This window comes from Lathyrus oleraceus, chromosome 7 (genome assembly GCF_024323335.1).
Source record: "Lathyrus oleraceus cultivar Zhongwan6 chromosome 7, CAAS_Psat_ZW6_1.0, whole genome shotgun sequence".
In the NCBI taxonomy this organism is placed as follows: domain Eukaryota; kingdom Viridiplantae; phylum Streptophyta; class Magnoliopsida; order Fabales; family Fabaceae; genus Lathyrus; species Lathyrus oleraceus.
The window spans coordinates 90,778,370-90,796,377 of NC_066585.1; the positions used below are offsets into that span (position 1 = coordinate 90,778,370).

Consider the following 18,008-nt stretch of genomic DNA (forward strand, 5'->3'; position numbering starts at 1 on the left):
TTTTAGACGGCTACTCCGGGTACAACCAAATTGCGGTTGACCCGGTTGATCATGAGAAGACGGCTTTCACGTGTCCGTTTGGAGTGTTCGCATACAGAAAAATGCCTTTTGGGCTTTGCAATGCGCCGACGACATTCCAACGATGTGTCCAAGCTATTTTTGCGGATCTGATAGAGAAAACAATGGAAGTCTTCATGGATGACTTCTCGGTGTTTGGTGGGACGTTTAGTCTATGCTTGGCAAATTTGAAGACGGTGTTGGAAAGGTGTGTGAAGACTAATTTGGTGCTAAATTGGGAAAAGTGTCACTTCATGGTGACCGAGGGGATCGTGTTAGGCCACAAAGTATCAAAAAGGGGGCTTGAAGTGGATAGAGCTAAGGTTGATGTAATTGAAAAATTACCCCCTCCGGTGAATGTGAAGGGCATCCGTAGTTTTTTGGGGCACGCGGGGTTCTACCGGCGCTTCATCAAGGACTTCTCAAAGGTGGCAAAGCCTTTGAGCAATTTGCTCGCCAAAGATCAGGTATTTCTCTTCACCGAATATTGTTTGCAAGCTTTCGAGGTTTTAAAAGAAAAATTGGTTACCGCTCCAATAATAGTCGCTCCCGATTGGAATGAAAATTTTGAACTAATGTGTGACGCGAGTGACTATGCCGTTGGAGCGGTACTTGGCCAAAGAAAAGACAAAACTTTTCATGTTATACATTATGCGAGTAAGGTTCTTAACGAGGCTCAAATAAATTATGCCACCACGGAAAAAGAACTACTCGCAATAGTGTATGCGCTAGAAAAGTTTAGGTCCTATCTTATAGGGTCGAAAGTCGTTGTGTATACCGACCACGCGGCGATTAAATATCTGCTAACCAAGCCGGATTCAAAGCAAAGGCTCATCCGTTGGATCCTCTTGTTACAAGAATTCGATGTCGAAATCAAAGACAAGAAGGGGTCGGAAAACTTGGTAGCGGATCATTTATCCCGCTTGGTGAATGTCGAGGTTACCGCATCTGAAAAGGAAATCCGGGAAGAATTTCCTGATGAAAAATTGTTTAAGGTTCAAGTTAGGCCGTGGTTTGCAGACTTTGCAAACCACAAGGCTAGTGGTTTTGTGCCGGCCGACCTAACTTCGAACCAAAAGAGGAAATTCCTTTCGGATGCGAAGTATTATGTTTGGGATGACCCATACTTGTTTAAGTTGGGTAGCGATAACCTGTTAAGGAGATGCGTAACTGGTGATGAAGCCCAGAGCATCCTTTGGCATTGTCACAACTCGCCTTATGGCGGACATTATAATGGGGTTAGAACGACCACTAAAATTCTTCAATCGGGATTTTATTGGCCAACTATTTTCAAAGACGCACATACCCATGCGCAAAGTTGTGACAGTTGCCAAAGAAGTGGTGGGATAGGTAAGAGAGATGAGATGCCTCTCCAAAATATCCAAGAAGTGGAAGTGTTCGATTGTTGGGGCATAGATTTTGTTGGACCTTTCCCACCCTCTTACGGGAATGAGTACATGCTTGTAGCTGTTGATTATGTCTCTAAGTGGGTTGAGGCGATTGCCTCACCTCGGGCGGATGCCAAAACGGTGATAAAATTTTTAAAGAAAAACATCTTTTCCCGTTTTGGAACCCCCCGAGTGTTGATAAGTGACGGAGGGTCACACTTTTGCAATGCACCTTTGGAAACAATTCTAAAACATTATGGTGTATCGCATAGGGTGACAACTCCGTACCACCCTCAGGCTAACGGGCAAGCGGAGGTCTCTAATCGAGAGATTAAGAGAATCCTAGAAAAAACCGTGTCTAATTCTAAAAAAGAGTGGTCCCAAAAATTGGACGAAGCATTATGGGCCTACCGTACGGCCTTTAAAGCTCCAATTGGCCTAACTCCGTTTCAATTGGTATTTGGTAAAACTTGCCATTTGCCGGTTGAATTGGAGCACAAGGCCTTGTGGGCCCTAAAATTTTTAAATTTTGAACATGAGTTGGCCGGTAACAAAAGGAAAGTACAACTACTTGAGTTGGAGGAGATGCGCAATGCCGCATACCACTCAAGTTGGTTGTACAAGGAAAAAGCAAAGAAATATCACGACAAGAAGATCCGAACCAAAGAATTCGTGCCCGGACAATTGGTCTTATTGTTCAACTCCCGGTTGAAGTTGTTTCCCGGGAAGTTGAAATCAAAATGGTCCGGGCCATTTCGGGTGAAAGAAGTAAAAGAATACGGGGCCATTATCATTGAAGACATGGACGAGAAAGATAGTTGGACCGTGAATGGCCAACGATTGAAAGTGTATCTCGGCGGTCATGTGGATCGCGAGAGTTGTGCTCAGCCGCTCGATGCTCCTCTGTGAGCATCGCACCGTCGAGCTTAGCCGACGTTAAACAAGCGCTAGTTGGGAGGCACCCCAACATTGTAAGTATTTGTTGTTTTATGTTTTCTGTTGTATTGAGTACCCTGTGCTGTAATCAAGCTGGATGACTTGCAAGTGCTGCATTTGCAAATGCACTTGCTGTCATGCTCGCTTGCAGCTCGCTAGGCGAGACAGTAGCGAGCGCACCAGTACTGTTCTATAAATTTCTCAGCAGGGCATTTTGCCCCAAACCCTCAAAAATATTCAGAGCTGTTCTGCTGAGAAAATTTTGCGAAACTTCTCAAACTCTCGCATTTGCATCGCTATCACCAACCCTCGCTCCTTCCTCTCGATTGCAAACTCTCTCCATTTTACATTTCCGAATCCGTGCAATTAAGGTTTGCCCTACTTCATTTTCTTTTTGTATACTCTTAAAATTCCAAATATGAATTGCAAATAGGGAAGTGTAGTATGGGAAATTGAGGTTGCATGTGATGTTTTGGGAGTTTGCAATGTTTGTACATTTAGGTTTTCAAATTGGGGATTTAATTTTAATTTAGGTTCTGCATGCAATTAGGCAATCCCCAATAGCATAGAACGATTCATTGTCAAGAGAAATTATTAGGTTCTGTGTGGGAACCATTAGAGTACGGGTTTTGGGGAAAACATCTTTGAAAATGCAGAAAATCCCAAAACCCGTAAGGTTCGCTAGCAGCTCGCTAGGCGACCTGGGGCGAGCGTTCGCTGCAACTTCGCTAGGCGAAGCAGCAGCGAACATGACAGTATTTTGATTTATGTTTTAATGACTAATCTGTGTGTTGGTGTGTGTTGTTTCTTTGTATCTTTTACAGATGGAGTCTAGATCTGGAGCTGGTAAGAAAAGAAAGGGAGCTGCAACTACTTCCAGGACCGTGCCGATTCAATTCGATACCGACAAGTTTGTCGGTCCAAAACAGGCGGCACGGTACATCGCTTTGGAGAAGCGAAAAATACTTCCTGAGAGGCGTTTTCTGATCAACCCACAAGGCACTTACATAACTTTCGCCGGGTTGATAGACGCCAAGAAGTGGGATAGGTTGATAAGTCCCTTGGAGCATTACGACATTGCTACAGTGCGGGAGTTCTATGCTAACGCACTGCCCGACGACGACGAGCCCTTCACTTGGGTTTCTAGAGTTGCCGGGCGTGAAATTCCATTTGACAGGGATGCTATCAACCGAATCCTAGGGGAACCGCTCCAGCTGGGAGCTGATCAGAGAGACCAGTACCACACCGACCTCAGACTTCATCGAGATGTCGCTGCCATTACCGCCGACCTGCTTTTACCTGGGAGATCGGTTGAGCCGAACCCATCTGGGGTTCCTGTGAGATATCATCGGGAGGACATGACTCCCATGGCTCAACTGATCCTACTCTTGGTTTTGACCAACATCCAACCCAAATCACACACTTCTACTGTGCCGATCCCAGTGGCACATTTAGTCCATTCCATTCTCACTAATGTCGAGATAGATGTCGCGAGGATAATCGCCAATGAGCTGAAGACCGTGGTTGAGAGCGGGCTTAAGTCAGGGGCTCGTGTTAATTGTCCCTTGGCTTTCCCGTGTTTGATTATGAGCTTATGTGTTCAGGCTAGGGTCCGGCTTCCGTCTCGTGGGCAGGTTCGAATCCCGGCACCTATTGATGATAGGTATGTGGCTAAGTATTGTAGAGCTAAGACTTCTGGTGGCAGTGCAGCCTCAGGAAGTACTCGGGCTGCTGATGGTCCTAGTGCTCCTTCTCCCGGACTTGATCCGTACCTGCGGGCTGTTTGTGACTACAGTTTTGAGTGGATGGCAGCATCCCAACGAGCTATGATTGATATGCACAACAGTATGCAGAGGTTGGAGCTGCAAGGTAATGACCCCTCCGGTGCTCGAGCATTGTTAGCGCGTGAGCAGTTTATGCTTAACGCTAATTGGCCTGTGGACAGGCCAGTCTATGGTGAGGGGGTGGACGCTGAAGCTGAGAATGATGATGATGATGTTGATGATGAGGCTACCGGTTCTGAGGCCGGTAGCGAGGAGGAGTCCTGAGCCCTTTGTGGGTTAAGTTTTTGTGTGTTTTCAGTTTTTATGTCATTTTTATTTGTATTTTGACCATGGTGTTGTACTATTGGGGTGTTTTGTCCCCCACGAACAAATTTTTATTTTCAGTTAATGTTATTTAATTATGTTTTTAATTTTGTGTGTTTAATAAATTTTTGGTTGAATGAGTGGCAAACCCTTCTAGATTGGTTGCTCCTCAAGAAGTACCCAATGAAGGTGCATCCGAGCTTGGATGGCAATGATAAGAATAACAAGTGAATGAAGCTAAGGTACATGGTTACTGTCGGCTAGAATTTTAGAATGCATTAGGAACTTTACTCTTTTTTGGTAAATTGAATATTGTCTTTGTGCAACATAATAGAATGAATGTTTCATCTAGAACTTAAAACCACAAATTGTGAGGAAACCTCCATTGTTCACTTAAATGCTGGATTCTAATGAGTTTTGTTGATTCATGTGATTCATGCTTTGTCTTTTACTATTGTGAAATTGTGGAAGCAATTAGAAATGATCAAGGCACTTGTTTTCTTTCGAGCACAACTACATCCAAAAACAACTTACCTGTGAGCAGAGAGAGTATTTGTTAACCCCTTTGAGCCTGAACAGTTGAATCTCGGCTTGTAATAAAGCGAGATCTCAAAAATCTTTTTTTTACACAACCCGGAAAATCTTGATTATTGTTCTTTTGCCGTAAAAAGTTAAGAGCATTCACTTAGGGTGTGGAAGAAATAAGTTGGGGAGAACGAAAAAGAATTGGTAAGTACCACAACTCTTGAAAAAGAAAAGAAAAACCGAGCAAGCATAGAAAAATATATGTATAGAAAATGTAGAAAATAAACATCTGTTTTGTATATTTGATGTGAAAGAAAAGAACAAAAATAGAAAGAATGAAAAAAAAATGCTTGCTTGGAAGAAAAATAGTGAAAAATAAAAGTGGAGTTGTGGAATATGTGTTGTGAAGGTTACAAATAAGAAACAAAGGAAACAAAGTCGAGTAGTGTGAATAATACTGTGAATGTCTCTTTTGCATCGGCACTTTCGTTTCAATGGCCTTAGAAATGACCCTTGTTTGTTAACCTAACCAAGCTTCAACCGAAAAGCCCTTAGTGATCTTTTTGCTTCCACAGTAGCATTTTTAATTGATTAGACATTGTATGAATCTGTTTGATTTCTTCATTATTTGTTAGAGAGTGAGATTAGTCCCGCGGTTGCAAACGCGCAAAATCTTCATTCCTTATTCGAAGAGGAGAGATAGGATGATTCATTCAGAATAATATTGTTGTAGATAGATAAATATTTTGCATTGCTATTTAAGTTTAAGTTCCTAGGTATTATTTTATTCGAACCGTTGGGAACTTGTATATGCGAATTTCGCTTGTGTTTGAGCCGTTTATCCAACTTCGGAGAAACCGTTTCTTTATGCAAATCCTCTTGTCTTTCAAGAGGCATACTTTGCTTGAGGACAAGCAAGAATCTAGTTGGGGAGAGTTGTTAGATGCCCAAAAGTGCTTATTTGAGCTATCATATGTGGGCATCTTTCACTCTTTTGCCTTGCTAAAATTGTAAAAATCACATTTGTTTTACATGGAATGCGTTACATTGATAAACAAGCTTGGTGCCTTTGATGTGTGTGTTATTGTGCAGGAAAGGCATGAATTAATTGATAATAAAGACACAAGAGAATTGGCAAAGGAACCAAAGAAAAGGAGCATTTCATCTGCCTGCTCGCTAGGCGAAGCTGTGGCGAAGAATGGGTTCGCTAGGCGAGCTCCTGGCGAACAGCTCCAGTAAATTAGCAAATTAATTCGCTAGGCGAGCTCAAGGCGAAGTTTGCAGCGAATTCATTCTGTTTTGGTGAAATGTGCAGCCAACACTCACTCGCTAGGCGAGGCTTTAGCGAGTCCCCAGCGAGCATTCCAGTAGCAAAACTTCTCAACCTCGCTGGGGCGAGCTTGAAGCGTTTCCTTCGCTAGGCGAAGGTATGTTCGCTAGGCGAACATGACAGTTCACCAACGCCCTGTTTTCTCTGGGCGCAGGGGCCTTTTGTGCTCATTTTTGACCTTCGCTAGGCGAGCCATTCTGCTTGCCTAGCGAACATGACAGTTCTGCACTTGTCTATAAGTAGCAGGTGCCACTTTTGGGCACCATACCTCATTTTTACCAACTTTTCCACTTTTTGTACTTTCTCCTAGATATTTTACAGCATTGTTTTGTGGGAGCTTTTATGCCCTAATTTCATTTCTCTTCATCTAGCAACCATCTTCCACAAAAAGAAGGTGGATTCCCATCCAACCTCGATTATTCAACTTGGATGTTGATCAACCCTCTTTCCTTACTTGCCGACCAAGCTACCATGAAAATGAGTAGCTAAGTCTTCCATTTGTCAAGGTTAGATGTAGGTGATTGCTAGCTTTGTGTGTAAATGTAAGGATCCTCATATGTAAACTCTTTAACGGTAAATATATGATGAAAACTTTGTTTCTATTTAAAACCCTCTGTGTTGGTATTTGATCGAGAGATGTTTACCGATTCTTGACCTAGGTTTTCATCCAAACTTGTTTGTTAGCTAGAGATAGTAACGAATGATTTTGTTCACCATAAGGTTGAATCAAAAAGTTGTCATTTTGATAGATTGTGTTTGAGAGAAACAATGGATCAAAATGGCAAAACTCACAATGGGTGTTCGAGAGAAACGCATTGAGAGGACCTTGTGAAATAATATATCATCTAAGGAGTTTATAAGATTGTTGACCGAGCAAATACATGCAAAGCATTGTAATCATTGAAACCTAACTTTGACAATATTTCTCATATTAATCAAAACATAACTTTTTCCGCAATTAATTACTTTGTATGCAAGATAACTTGATTAAAACCAAAACCCTAGTGTTACATTAAGTTAAGATTAATTCAACCATTGAACGGCAGTGATATTTTACAATCTCTGTGGATACGATAACAAAAACCCGACACGAAATAATACACTATTTTCAACAATTATCGTAACTTATATATTTATCATATATTTGGTTGGACTTGAGACTCCAAACACAATACGGATGAGAGGTGAATTGTGTGGGATTGAAAATCCATTTTAAAAATAAAATGATTTACAAAAACAAAGTTCAAAACCTTTTTATAGAAAAAACAAAGTAAAAGGCAACGAAAATAATAGAATGAAAAAGTAAAGAATTAAGGGATGAATGAAATGCACCAGAGACTTATAGAGATTCAGTCTTTATAATGTGACGTAGTCCTCTCCTCAAGAGTGCCTTCTTGAGAGTTTATAATAATGTTATGAGTTTTTTACAGGCTTTTCCCATGAATATCCTTTTACAAGGATTAAAGATTTATAATGGCTAAATACACAACCAATAAAGAGTTTTAAGTAAGGAGACTTACATAAACAACTAAGAGAATTTTAACACCAGACTAAGTTCATGAACCAACTCAAATTTTTAACAATGGAAACCTCCGCAGCCAAACAAAGGTTTTGCTTGGTTTATCTCAATAACCAAACAAGAGATTTAATGGTTTAGATTACAACCAAGCAATCCCTTCTTACAAGGAAATATATTGCACAATAAATAATAAACTATTAAGCAATTTACCATTTTTTACCTCACTAGAAACAACGATTCTCACAAATCACAAAGTCACTCTCAAAGTACTAAGGCAAACTAAAGTGAGAAATGAGAGGTTTGTAGAAAAAGGAGTGGAAAGTGAGAAAGAAGGATAAAAACTTATTTTCTGGATTATTTGAAATGATAGAAGAACCCTATATTTATAGGCCAAAACTTGATATATATTTAGAAACAATCCATTACTAATTTAGCCTCACAATCCTTGCCATATTATCTTTGAGTTTAGAACTTGGATGGAACTTTGAATCCTCTTCTGATGAGACTTGAGATAACTCTTCATTAATAATGTCAATCATTATACAAGTTCTCCATCCAATATCTTCGTTGACTTCACCTAACACCACTTGACATAAGGTACCGTCTCCACAAATAGCCATTGATATAATAATATCCAATTACTTGATCACCACAACTTGATAAGAACATCCACTTGATCACTGCATCAAATGATCTTCATGATATATCTTGATCAACATATTTCGAGCTACAAGAAACAAGTACCCTCTGTAACACCCTAACAACCCAAACGCGAAATAATGCGGATTTAAAAACAACTATATATAAGGTGTCACGTAAACATAACATAAACCTGCTTCATAACATGGGTTAGATAAAACATGTAATACTTAAACATCTGACATCATAGACTCGCCTTCATATAGGCTCATCGCAGTGGAACATAATTCAAATAAAGTAACTCAACAACATATTACATAACAAGTTATCAGTCTAATACTCGCATCAACAACATCAGAATAATAATAAATAATAAAATAAACGTTTGCCCGCTCAATGTTACAAACCAAAGCAACGAAATCTAAATATTGCATAAAATGGGAAAACAAGAATAACCTCGACGCAGTCCTTTAGCTTCTAAGAAACTACTCATTTACCTACTATCTTATACCCCAAGAAAGAGCACATAACCACACAAACAACAAAAGGGAGAGAATACGCTTAAAATATATGATGGTGCAAAAGTATGCAAGGGCAGCCTAACACAAACATCAACAATCACAAATCTCATTCACATCATTTCAACACAATTCACTCACATTAACCACATAAGTATTCTCAGCCACCAGTATCAACAAAATCATTCAATTACATATGCAAACAATGGATGCAATGTACTTAAGTCCACGACTCTACATGCATGTGGTACCATTATGGACAACACAAGTCCATCTCGCTACTAAATTTCGTCCTTAGAATTAGAGCACACCAATTCTTTACTAACACCTTTAGTAACACTTCATTGATTTCCATCAGGATTTAACTACTCGCTCCTGAATCCACACCATCGGATCAAAGCACACAAATATTGGACCGAAGTCCGTACACCATGATACATGATTTCCAATAACATATAATATCGCCAAAATTATCACCATGCAATTACCACAATTATGCACAACATTACAAAAAATTATTAATTCTATAGTAAGTAATAAAAACATAAAAATACCTCCTAATAATGTCTAAAAAGTAGCATAATCACAACACAACCTCAAAACTCAAAACCGACAATTCAATTCCATGAAACTGAGAAAATGATGCTCATTCTGGAAGCAAGACGGGTTGCCTGTCACCAAAGTGACGCCCGTCATCCTCCTATGCCACATCACTTGTCATCCTTACAACGTTCGCCCCACAAAATCGGGCTTGGGGACCCTGATAGTCTACCCGCCGGGAAGCTAACGCCCGTTAGCACCTTAAAGGCCACGATGATCTGGTCGTCATGAGGGTGACGCCTGTCACCTTGAAATAGAAAATAGAACTGCGTTTTTGTTCATGAAGTTCAATTGAGAACTCCGATTTTCCCTTCCTAGTTTTCAAATCGATCAACAACGATATGGAAAACATTATCTAATATCAATACATCATGTATCTATCGATTAACATGCATTTCCTTTGATTAATCATGATTTTTATAGGTTTTATTTATCTAAATCATACCACACATACAAACACCAACTCACACGATCATCACTAACATGAACGCATAATTTCCATGGTAAAACAATACGTGAATTTCACTTAACTCAACATATAATTCATGCCATCACAAAAATAAATTCATGTTCATTAATCATTCATCAAATTTATGAGTGTTATATCTCTCCCCTATTTAATGAATGTTTGCCCTAAAAACTTACCGAAAGGAAACAGAGTCGAATACGACTCTCTCATTTGGCTCTCCAGCTCCCAAGTTATCCTTCAACTAAGACACAAGAAAAACATCACAAATATTAGCAAGTGGTGGTGGAAAGACAATCCGATAGGACATCTCTCATATCCTCTGCAAGATCAGATACGAACCAACAAAATGTGGCGTGAGTTTTTGAGACTTTAAACTTCACCAACATCGGTTACTGGAGTAACTCACAAAACCACATGATCTTCCTCTTGGAACTAAAATGCCTTCCTCCTCTTATCATGGTAACTCTTGTGGCAACTCTGCGAAGTTTTCATTTTCTCTTGGATCAAATTTTTTCTCTCTGAGGTTTTCTACACAGGTCTAAGCACAACACTTCACCCGATTCATACCAACACAAAGGTGTCTTACACCTCCTACCATACAGAGCTTCGAACGATGCCATTCCAATACCAAAATGGAAACAGTTGTTGTAGGTGAACTCAATCAATAAAAAGTAACTATCTCAAGCACCTCCTTGTTTTAGCACACAAGCCCTCAACAGATCCTCCAAACATTGGATGGTTCTATTCGTTTGACTGCCCGTATGTGGATGATAAACGAAACTCAACTTCATCTTAGTGCCCAGCGCTTCTTGCAAACTCTTCCAAAACCTTGATGTGAAACTCAAATCTCTATACGAGACAATACTCAAAGGGATACCATCTAAGGTAACAACCTTCTTAATATACAACTCAGATAACTTCTATAAAGGATAACTGATTATAATCGGAATAAAATGAGCCGATTTAGTCAGTCTATCAACAATAACCCAAATGAAATTACATCCCTTCGTCGTCTTCGGCAAACTCGTCACAAAATCCATATAAATGATTTCCCGCTTGCACTCGGGAATACTCAACGGTTGCATAAAACCCATCGACTTTTGATGTTCAATCTTCGACTTCTGACAAGTCAAACAACCATAAACAAACGCAGCTACTTCATTTTTCATTACTGGGCCCCAAAACATTTTCTTCCAATCTTGGTACATCGTAGTGGCACTAGGATGGGTACTCAAACCACTAATATGACCCTCCTCAAGAATACCCTTCTTAAGTTCTGGTACATCAGGTACATAAACCCTGTCTCTGAATCTCATCACACCATTCTCGTCGATTTTGAAATCACCTCTTTTACCTTGGTCGATCAGCATGAACCGGTTGATCAATCCCAAGTCGATTTTATGACCTTCTATGATTTCTTCAAGGATACCACTAGCCAGTTTTAACATACCTAACTTCACACTATTAGGAGTCTCTTAACACACCAAACTCAGATCTTTGAGTTGCTCAATCAATTTCCAATTCTTGAACCATCAATATTGACATATGTAATGACTTCCTATTCAACACATCAGCTACAACGTTGGCTTTACCCTAATGGTAACTCAAGCCAAAATCACAATCTTCAAAAATTCAAGCCATCCTCTCCGCCTATTGTTCAACTCTTTATGATTAAATAGATACTTCAAACTCTTGTGGTCACTGGACACTTCAAATTTGGAACCAAACATATAATTCATCCAAATATTCAACACGAATACCATGGTTGCCAACTCCAGAACATGCATAGGATAATTCCTCTCATGAACCTTAAATTTCCCGGAAGTATAATCCACAACCTGGCTATTCTGCATCAACACACCACCTAGACCCATCTTTGAAGCATCATAATATACAACAAAGGACAAACTTGGATTCAACAAAATCAAAACTGGAGCAGATGTCAACTTCTTCTTGAGAACTCTATTCACAATGCATATCCCAAACATAAGCTTGAAACTTTCAAGTCAACTAAGTTAAAGGCAATTCTGACTTCGAAAAGCCTTAAATAACCAAGAAAACCAGCCAAACCAATAAAACTTATGATCTCAATAACCGACTTCAGAGTCTCCCACTGCAACACTGCATCAATATTCGAAGGATCAACAACAATACCACCACTAGAAATCACATGCCCGAGAAAACTTACTTCTTACTGAACACTAGCACCAGCCAACTGACTTATCAAATCGTCAATTCTCGGAAGTGGATACTTATTATTGATAGTAGATTTACTTAGTTATCGATAGTCAACACACAACCTCATGATACAATCTCTCTTCTTGACTAACAACACCAGTGCTCCCCACAACGAAACACTCAGTCGAACAAACTTCATTTCAACCAACTCTTTCAATTGTTTCTTCAGCTTACTTAGTTTTGAAGCATGCATCCTATAAGGAGCCATCATCACAAAACTAATGCGAGGTACTAAGTCTATGGCGAACTCAACTTCACCCTCCGACGAAAAATCACTAGTATCATCTGGAAACACTTTTGGAAAATCACACACCACTGATAATTCACCAATCACAACTTTGCTTTAAGCCTTCATAGAATCTAATATCATAAACACCTCAGCATCATCCTTCATGAACTCACCCACTTGCTTTCCAGACACAAACAAGTCGTTACTTGTATCAAACTCTAGAAATGACACAGACTTGTCGAAACAACTGATATGAACATGGTTGAACTCCAACCAATTCATTCTAAGGATAACATCAATTTGATTCAATGTTAGACATACTAAGTCCATCCAAACACTCATACCATAAATAGTCAGTGGACAATTCAAACACTTATAGGAAGAAGTCATCAAACCATTAGCTGGTGTATTGATGACCATACTCCCAACCATAACAGACAATTTCAAACCAAACCTTCAATACAATCAAGTGAAACAAAAGAATGCGTTGCACTCGTGTCAATAATAGCAATCAACAAAATACCATTAATAAAACACGTAGCTCGAATCAATCTGTTTGAACTAGTAGTCTCTGACCTAGTCAAAGCAAATTTTTTCCCTCCAAACTGAACCTTCTTTGATTTTTGACAATTAATACTAATATGATCCTATTCGTCGCAATTATAACAAGTCGGCACATCACTCTTGCAATCTGCAATATGACGGCCTGAATCGATTTGAGCTGAACCAATTTTTAATGAGTCAAGCCGAACTGAGGTGAGTTCGACTCGATTCGACTCATTTCCAACCCTAATGATATATTATATTTGGTTTGTGTATGACATGATTGTTAGATATCGCGAGTTGCTAGTTTATGATAGGATAGAAGTTGGTTCTTATATTTGTTTTATTTTTGAGTTGTTTGTTAACTGTTATGCTGCTTACATTTTTAGTATGACTTGTGCTATAATGAGTTTATTAATTAGTTTTTTTCTTATAAAAAAATTCAATTTATTCTCATAAATGGGGAACAAAATAGATCAAAATTAAAAAACTCAAAAACTCCAAACCAAATAAGTTAGTAACTCTAAACCAAAAAACGCAAAAACCAAAAAAATATGAAAAAACACAAAGTATGATGGCGCCAAACCAACTCGAAGCCATGGAAAGAGAGGATAAATAAAAGCGCAATCCGTGCGCTATCATCTGAGCGAATCGCAACCGTTAGATTGACAAACACGCGGATTGATACGAAAACCAAAACTCCCTCCCTCCAAAATTTCACTTCACAAGCGCGTTCAATTCAAAACACACTCAACTCTCATCTATAAAAACATTTTTTTTTCAGACCAATAATCACAAGCACCATATTCACATCCATACATCAATTGTAAGAACCATCAATCTTCTAGAATCTTCTCTCGGTTCTCAATGGCACGTACAAAACAAACAGCTCGCAAATCCACCGGCGGCAAGGCTCCCCGGAAGCAGCTAGCAACAAAGGCCGCTAGGAAATCCGCTCCGGCGACCGGCGGAGTGAAGAAGCCACACAGGTTCAGACCAGGAACCGTTGCCTTGAGAGAGATCCGTAAGTACCAAAAGAGCACCGAGCTTCTTATCCGAAAACTTCCATTCCAACGTCTTGTTCGTGAAATCGCTCAGGATTTCAAAACGGATCTGAGGTTCCAGAGCAGTGCCGTTTCTGCTCTTCAGGAAGCTGCTGAGTCTTACTTGGTTGGACTGTTTGAAGATACAAACCTTTGCGCTATTCATGCAAAGAGAGTCACCATCATGCCTAAGGACATTCAGCTTGCAAGAAGAATCAGAGGAGAGAGAGCTTAGTTTGTATCTACTACAATTTCAATTCCTAAATTTTAAATTTTGTAGGCCTAAAATTAGTGTGTGAATTTTAAATAGTGTGGTTATGTTATTTAGTTTTTTTCTGCTTTAGTTTGATATGTACTTGTGTTTTCTGCTAATCAGATCTGTTTCTGCTTATCCAGTCCTATTTCCAGAATCAAATGTGCATCTGCAATAATACTAAATTATCCCTTAAAAACCAATTCAGTTTATATCAAAATAATAAAAAATTATTTGTTTACATATAAGATGTAATGAGAACACATACACCACAAGTATTCAAGTATGGTTTGATGTCTTTTAGAAAGATGATAAAGTCTATCATTAACATTAACATTAATGGTGCTTATGTTTGACATGGTGCATGGTGTTCGTGCAATTGTATTAATCATTTTTCATAATCACTTCTGTTTTTTGAATTTTTTGAAGTTCACTTGTAATTTAAAAGAGCCGAACTTAGGTTTTGTAAGAGTTTTGGTAAGATTTGAAGGCTGGTTTTTGTTGCAATGTTTGCTAGAATTCTATTTGAATTGTAAATTGGTTAGATAATCCAATGTACTTTTATAGTTCTGATTTCTTAAGTTGTCCTTTGTCTGATTTAGGCCAATTTTACTAGTGACTTGTATGTTTGAAGTTTTAGCAGTTGGCTTGTCTCCGGTGAGAAATCCACCGGAAAATAAAGTGCAAATCTTTACTATTGAATCATTTTGAACTATTATTATAATATATTTAATTTAATAAATTAAAGAGATTAGATTTCAGTGAATGTGATGAGAGATGTTCTTTTGTTGGTAGTTATGTATGGATATTAGTTGTATAAGTGTTGGTTAGAATATGCACACTCCACTTGTTTATTTGAGTGAGTTTTTGTCATTAGACAACTTAAAAAAATGATGTTACTATAGATAATATGATTTTAAAATTGTCTCCCAAAATAAAACATTTTATGTTTTAGTATTTTTTTATTATCTTTATTTGATTTTAATTTTTTAAAATTATTTTCATTTTATTTTAACTTTTTTTCATTATTTTAATTATTTTGAATATTTTACCAAAATAACCTAGTTTTTCAAAAAAAATCCTAAAATAACCCTATTTAAAAAAGATTTCTCAATCTACTCCACTTTGAAGAGGAGGGACCAGATGAATTGGCGCTTGCTCTTAAACTTAGAGAGGAGGCGCCCATTGGATTGACTAGGCCATATTGTGTTGTCAATCCAATTAGTGCCTATGTGTTAAATTTTAAAGGAGACGTCAATTGGTCTGACACCTGTGTGTGTTTCGTATTTTAAAAAAAATATTGTACATGATAGATAAAGTCGAAATTAGACGAATTCATATTCATATTAATACCAGTTTACACAAAAAGACTAATGTCGATGACCAAAATCACCTAACTGACCTCCGGTCCCGCATCCCCTAGCTACCCGAACTCGTGGCCATAACCCACGTTGATGAATCATCCCAGGTGTTTGAGTATCTGAGGGCCCAGGAACATCACCACCAACTGCAGGAGATTGCCTAAGATAGTCAGACAAATCAGTGTAGTCTTGTGTATGCATCGAATGGGTACCGCCATAGTTGAGTTCATGACCCATGTCAGAGTAGTTGGGTTGTGTTTGAGTTATTTGAGGGCGACCGAGACGATTGAAGGGAGACATTGGTGTGGATGATGCGTCGAGTAAAGGTTGAAATGATTGTTGTGGTGTTTGGTAGACATATGGTTGTTGAAGGTTTTGGTTTTGAGATGTTTGAGCTTCTTGGCTATGGTAGTAGGAAGGACGGTTGGTGTTAGATGATCGTTGAGTGTTTTGGCTAAGGTGGCTATGGTAGGGTGATGTGTTGGGTGCATAACGATGTTGGGTCTCTTGATGATGATCTAGTTGTTGTTGGTTGTACGAGGTATGCTCTTGGTATTGTGGTTAGGTGTATGACATGTTAGGGTTGTATGTTTGTGTGTTTGTGGATCGAAAATTTTGATGGATAGGGGGTTGTGAGTAGCCGGTCTGACAATGCTGTTAGGGGGTTAGATGTTGAGCCATATAACCGACGATGAATTCAAATCCAACTGATCTGTACCAAGCCATATAATTACGACTTGGTTTTTCTTCAGTTGGCATCACAACGTCTATTAAGACATGGTCTTAACGGTGTTTCCATTTGCGATACTCAGATCTAGCGAAGCTTTGCCATGTGTTAAAGTTCCATTGGTCGTTAACTTTGCATAGATGTCATTCTTCTAGGTTTGCCGGGGGATCTGGGATGTGTTGAAGCATACCGAACTGCAATTTAACACGATCACTATTATGCATCTCCACAGCGGTGAATCTTATGATCAATGTGCATGCAGTCCAAACGATTGCGTCTTGTTCGTTGATTTCATGATCATGATCCAAATTTAGATATGGACGCCAAATAAACTGAAATGTGAACATATATTAGATTATTAATTTGGTAGAAGAAATTAACAAATTATTACGAAATAGTTAGGTTAATCGCCATACATATGTCGGTCGAAGGTGATCTAAGAGATTACGATACTGGGTAATACAATGTTTAGGACATCTGTTATAACTCATACCACGTGCCGACCATCTGCACCATAAAAGTAAAAATATTATTTAGAGTTAATAATCGGTAAAGTAAGTAAATATAGTCCATTTTTAAGAACTTACTTTTGTGCATATGGCAATGTGAATGAGTTGTTGTTCACGGGCTGTAAGGACGGTAGTCTGGACCAACCCCATGCTTGGAGCAAAACAACACATCCAGAAAATATAGATGTGTCTTTGTGTGCATTTTTATACAAAGAGCTATAAAGATAATCCAAACAAGCGGACCCCCAACTGTAACTTCCTATTCTATCTACATGTTTTAGCAAAGGTAAATACATAACATGCATACTAGAACCACTACCTTCGGGAAATAAAAATGAACCAATTAAAAGCATAATATAACACCTAGTTTTTATTATTCGAGTCTCTTTGGTAGAATTCTCATCTAACTGTAAGCTGTTATAATATGCCTTAAGGCGTGAAAGGAGTATACCTTGACCTCTCGAGTTATCATATAATAAATCAGCATCCAAGAGGTCCATGCAAATTGAATTCACATAGTTGGTTTTACCATTTACTGCCTTACCTTTGATAGGCAGTCCCAATAACATGTAAACGTCTTCTAGTGTCACAGTACATTCACCAGTTGGAAACCAGAATGTGTGTGTCTCGAGACGCCATCTTTCACATAACGCAATAATAAATTTATTATCCACCGACCAAGACATTATTTTGCTTATATGTGGACCCGAGTTCAAAACCTAAAAACATTCCATAAAAGAAACAACAAAATACATTACTTTATAAAATATAAACAACAAATAAAGTATCGTTATTAAAAATTATTCAATACAAATAATAGAAGAATTAAACGTTTACATAAGTTGCTATGTTTGCAACTGTGCCTTTGTGCGATTCACCCATTGTAAGGAGAGACATCTTGTCGGAGTATATATTTGAAATAGTGGTTGTTGCAGATGAAATAGTTATTGTTGTTGTTGAGGAAGAAGTGATTGTTGGTGAGGAAAAAATGTGAGACTTGCTTGGCTATTTATAAGGTGTGACATGCAAAAGTATGA

At 38.6% G+C, this 18,008-nt stretch overlaps 1 protein-coding gene across 1 annotated transcript; it reads left to right on the top strand.

The window, feature by feature from the left end:
• The first annotated feature begins 13,807 nt into the window (after positions 1 to 13,807).
• Positions 13,808 to 14,512, top strand: LOC127107483 (histone H3.2-like). Its single transcript, XM_051044766.1, has one exon. The coding sequence runs from the start codon at positions 13,946 to 13,948 to the stop codon at positions 14,354 to 14,356; it is 411 nt and encodes a 136-aa protein (XP_050900723.1). The 5' UTR covers positions 13,808 to 13,945; the 3' UTR covers positions 14,357 to 14,512.
• Positions 14,513 to 18,008: the final 3,496 nt, after the last annotated feature.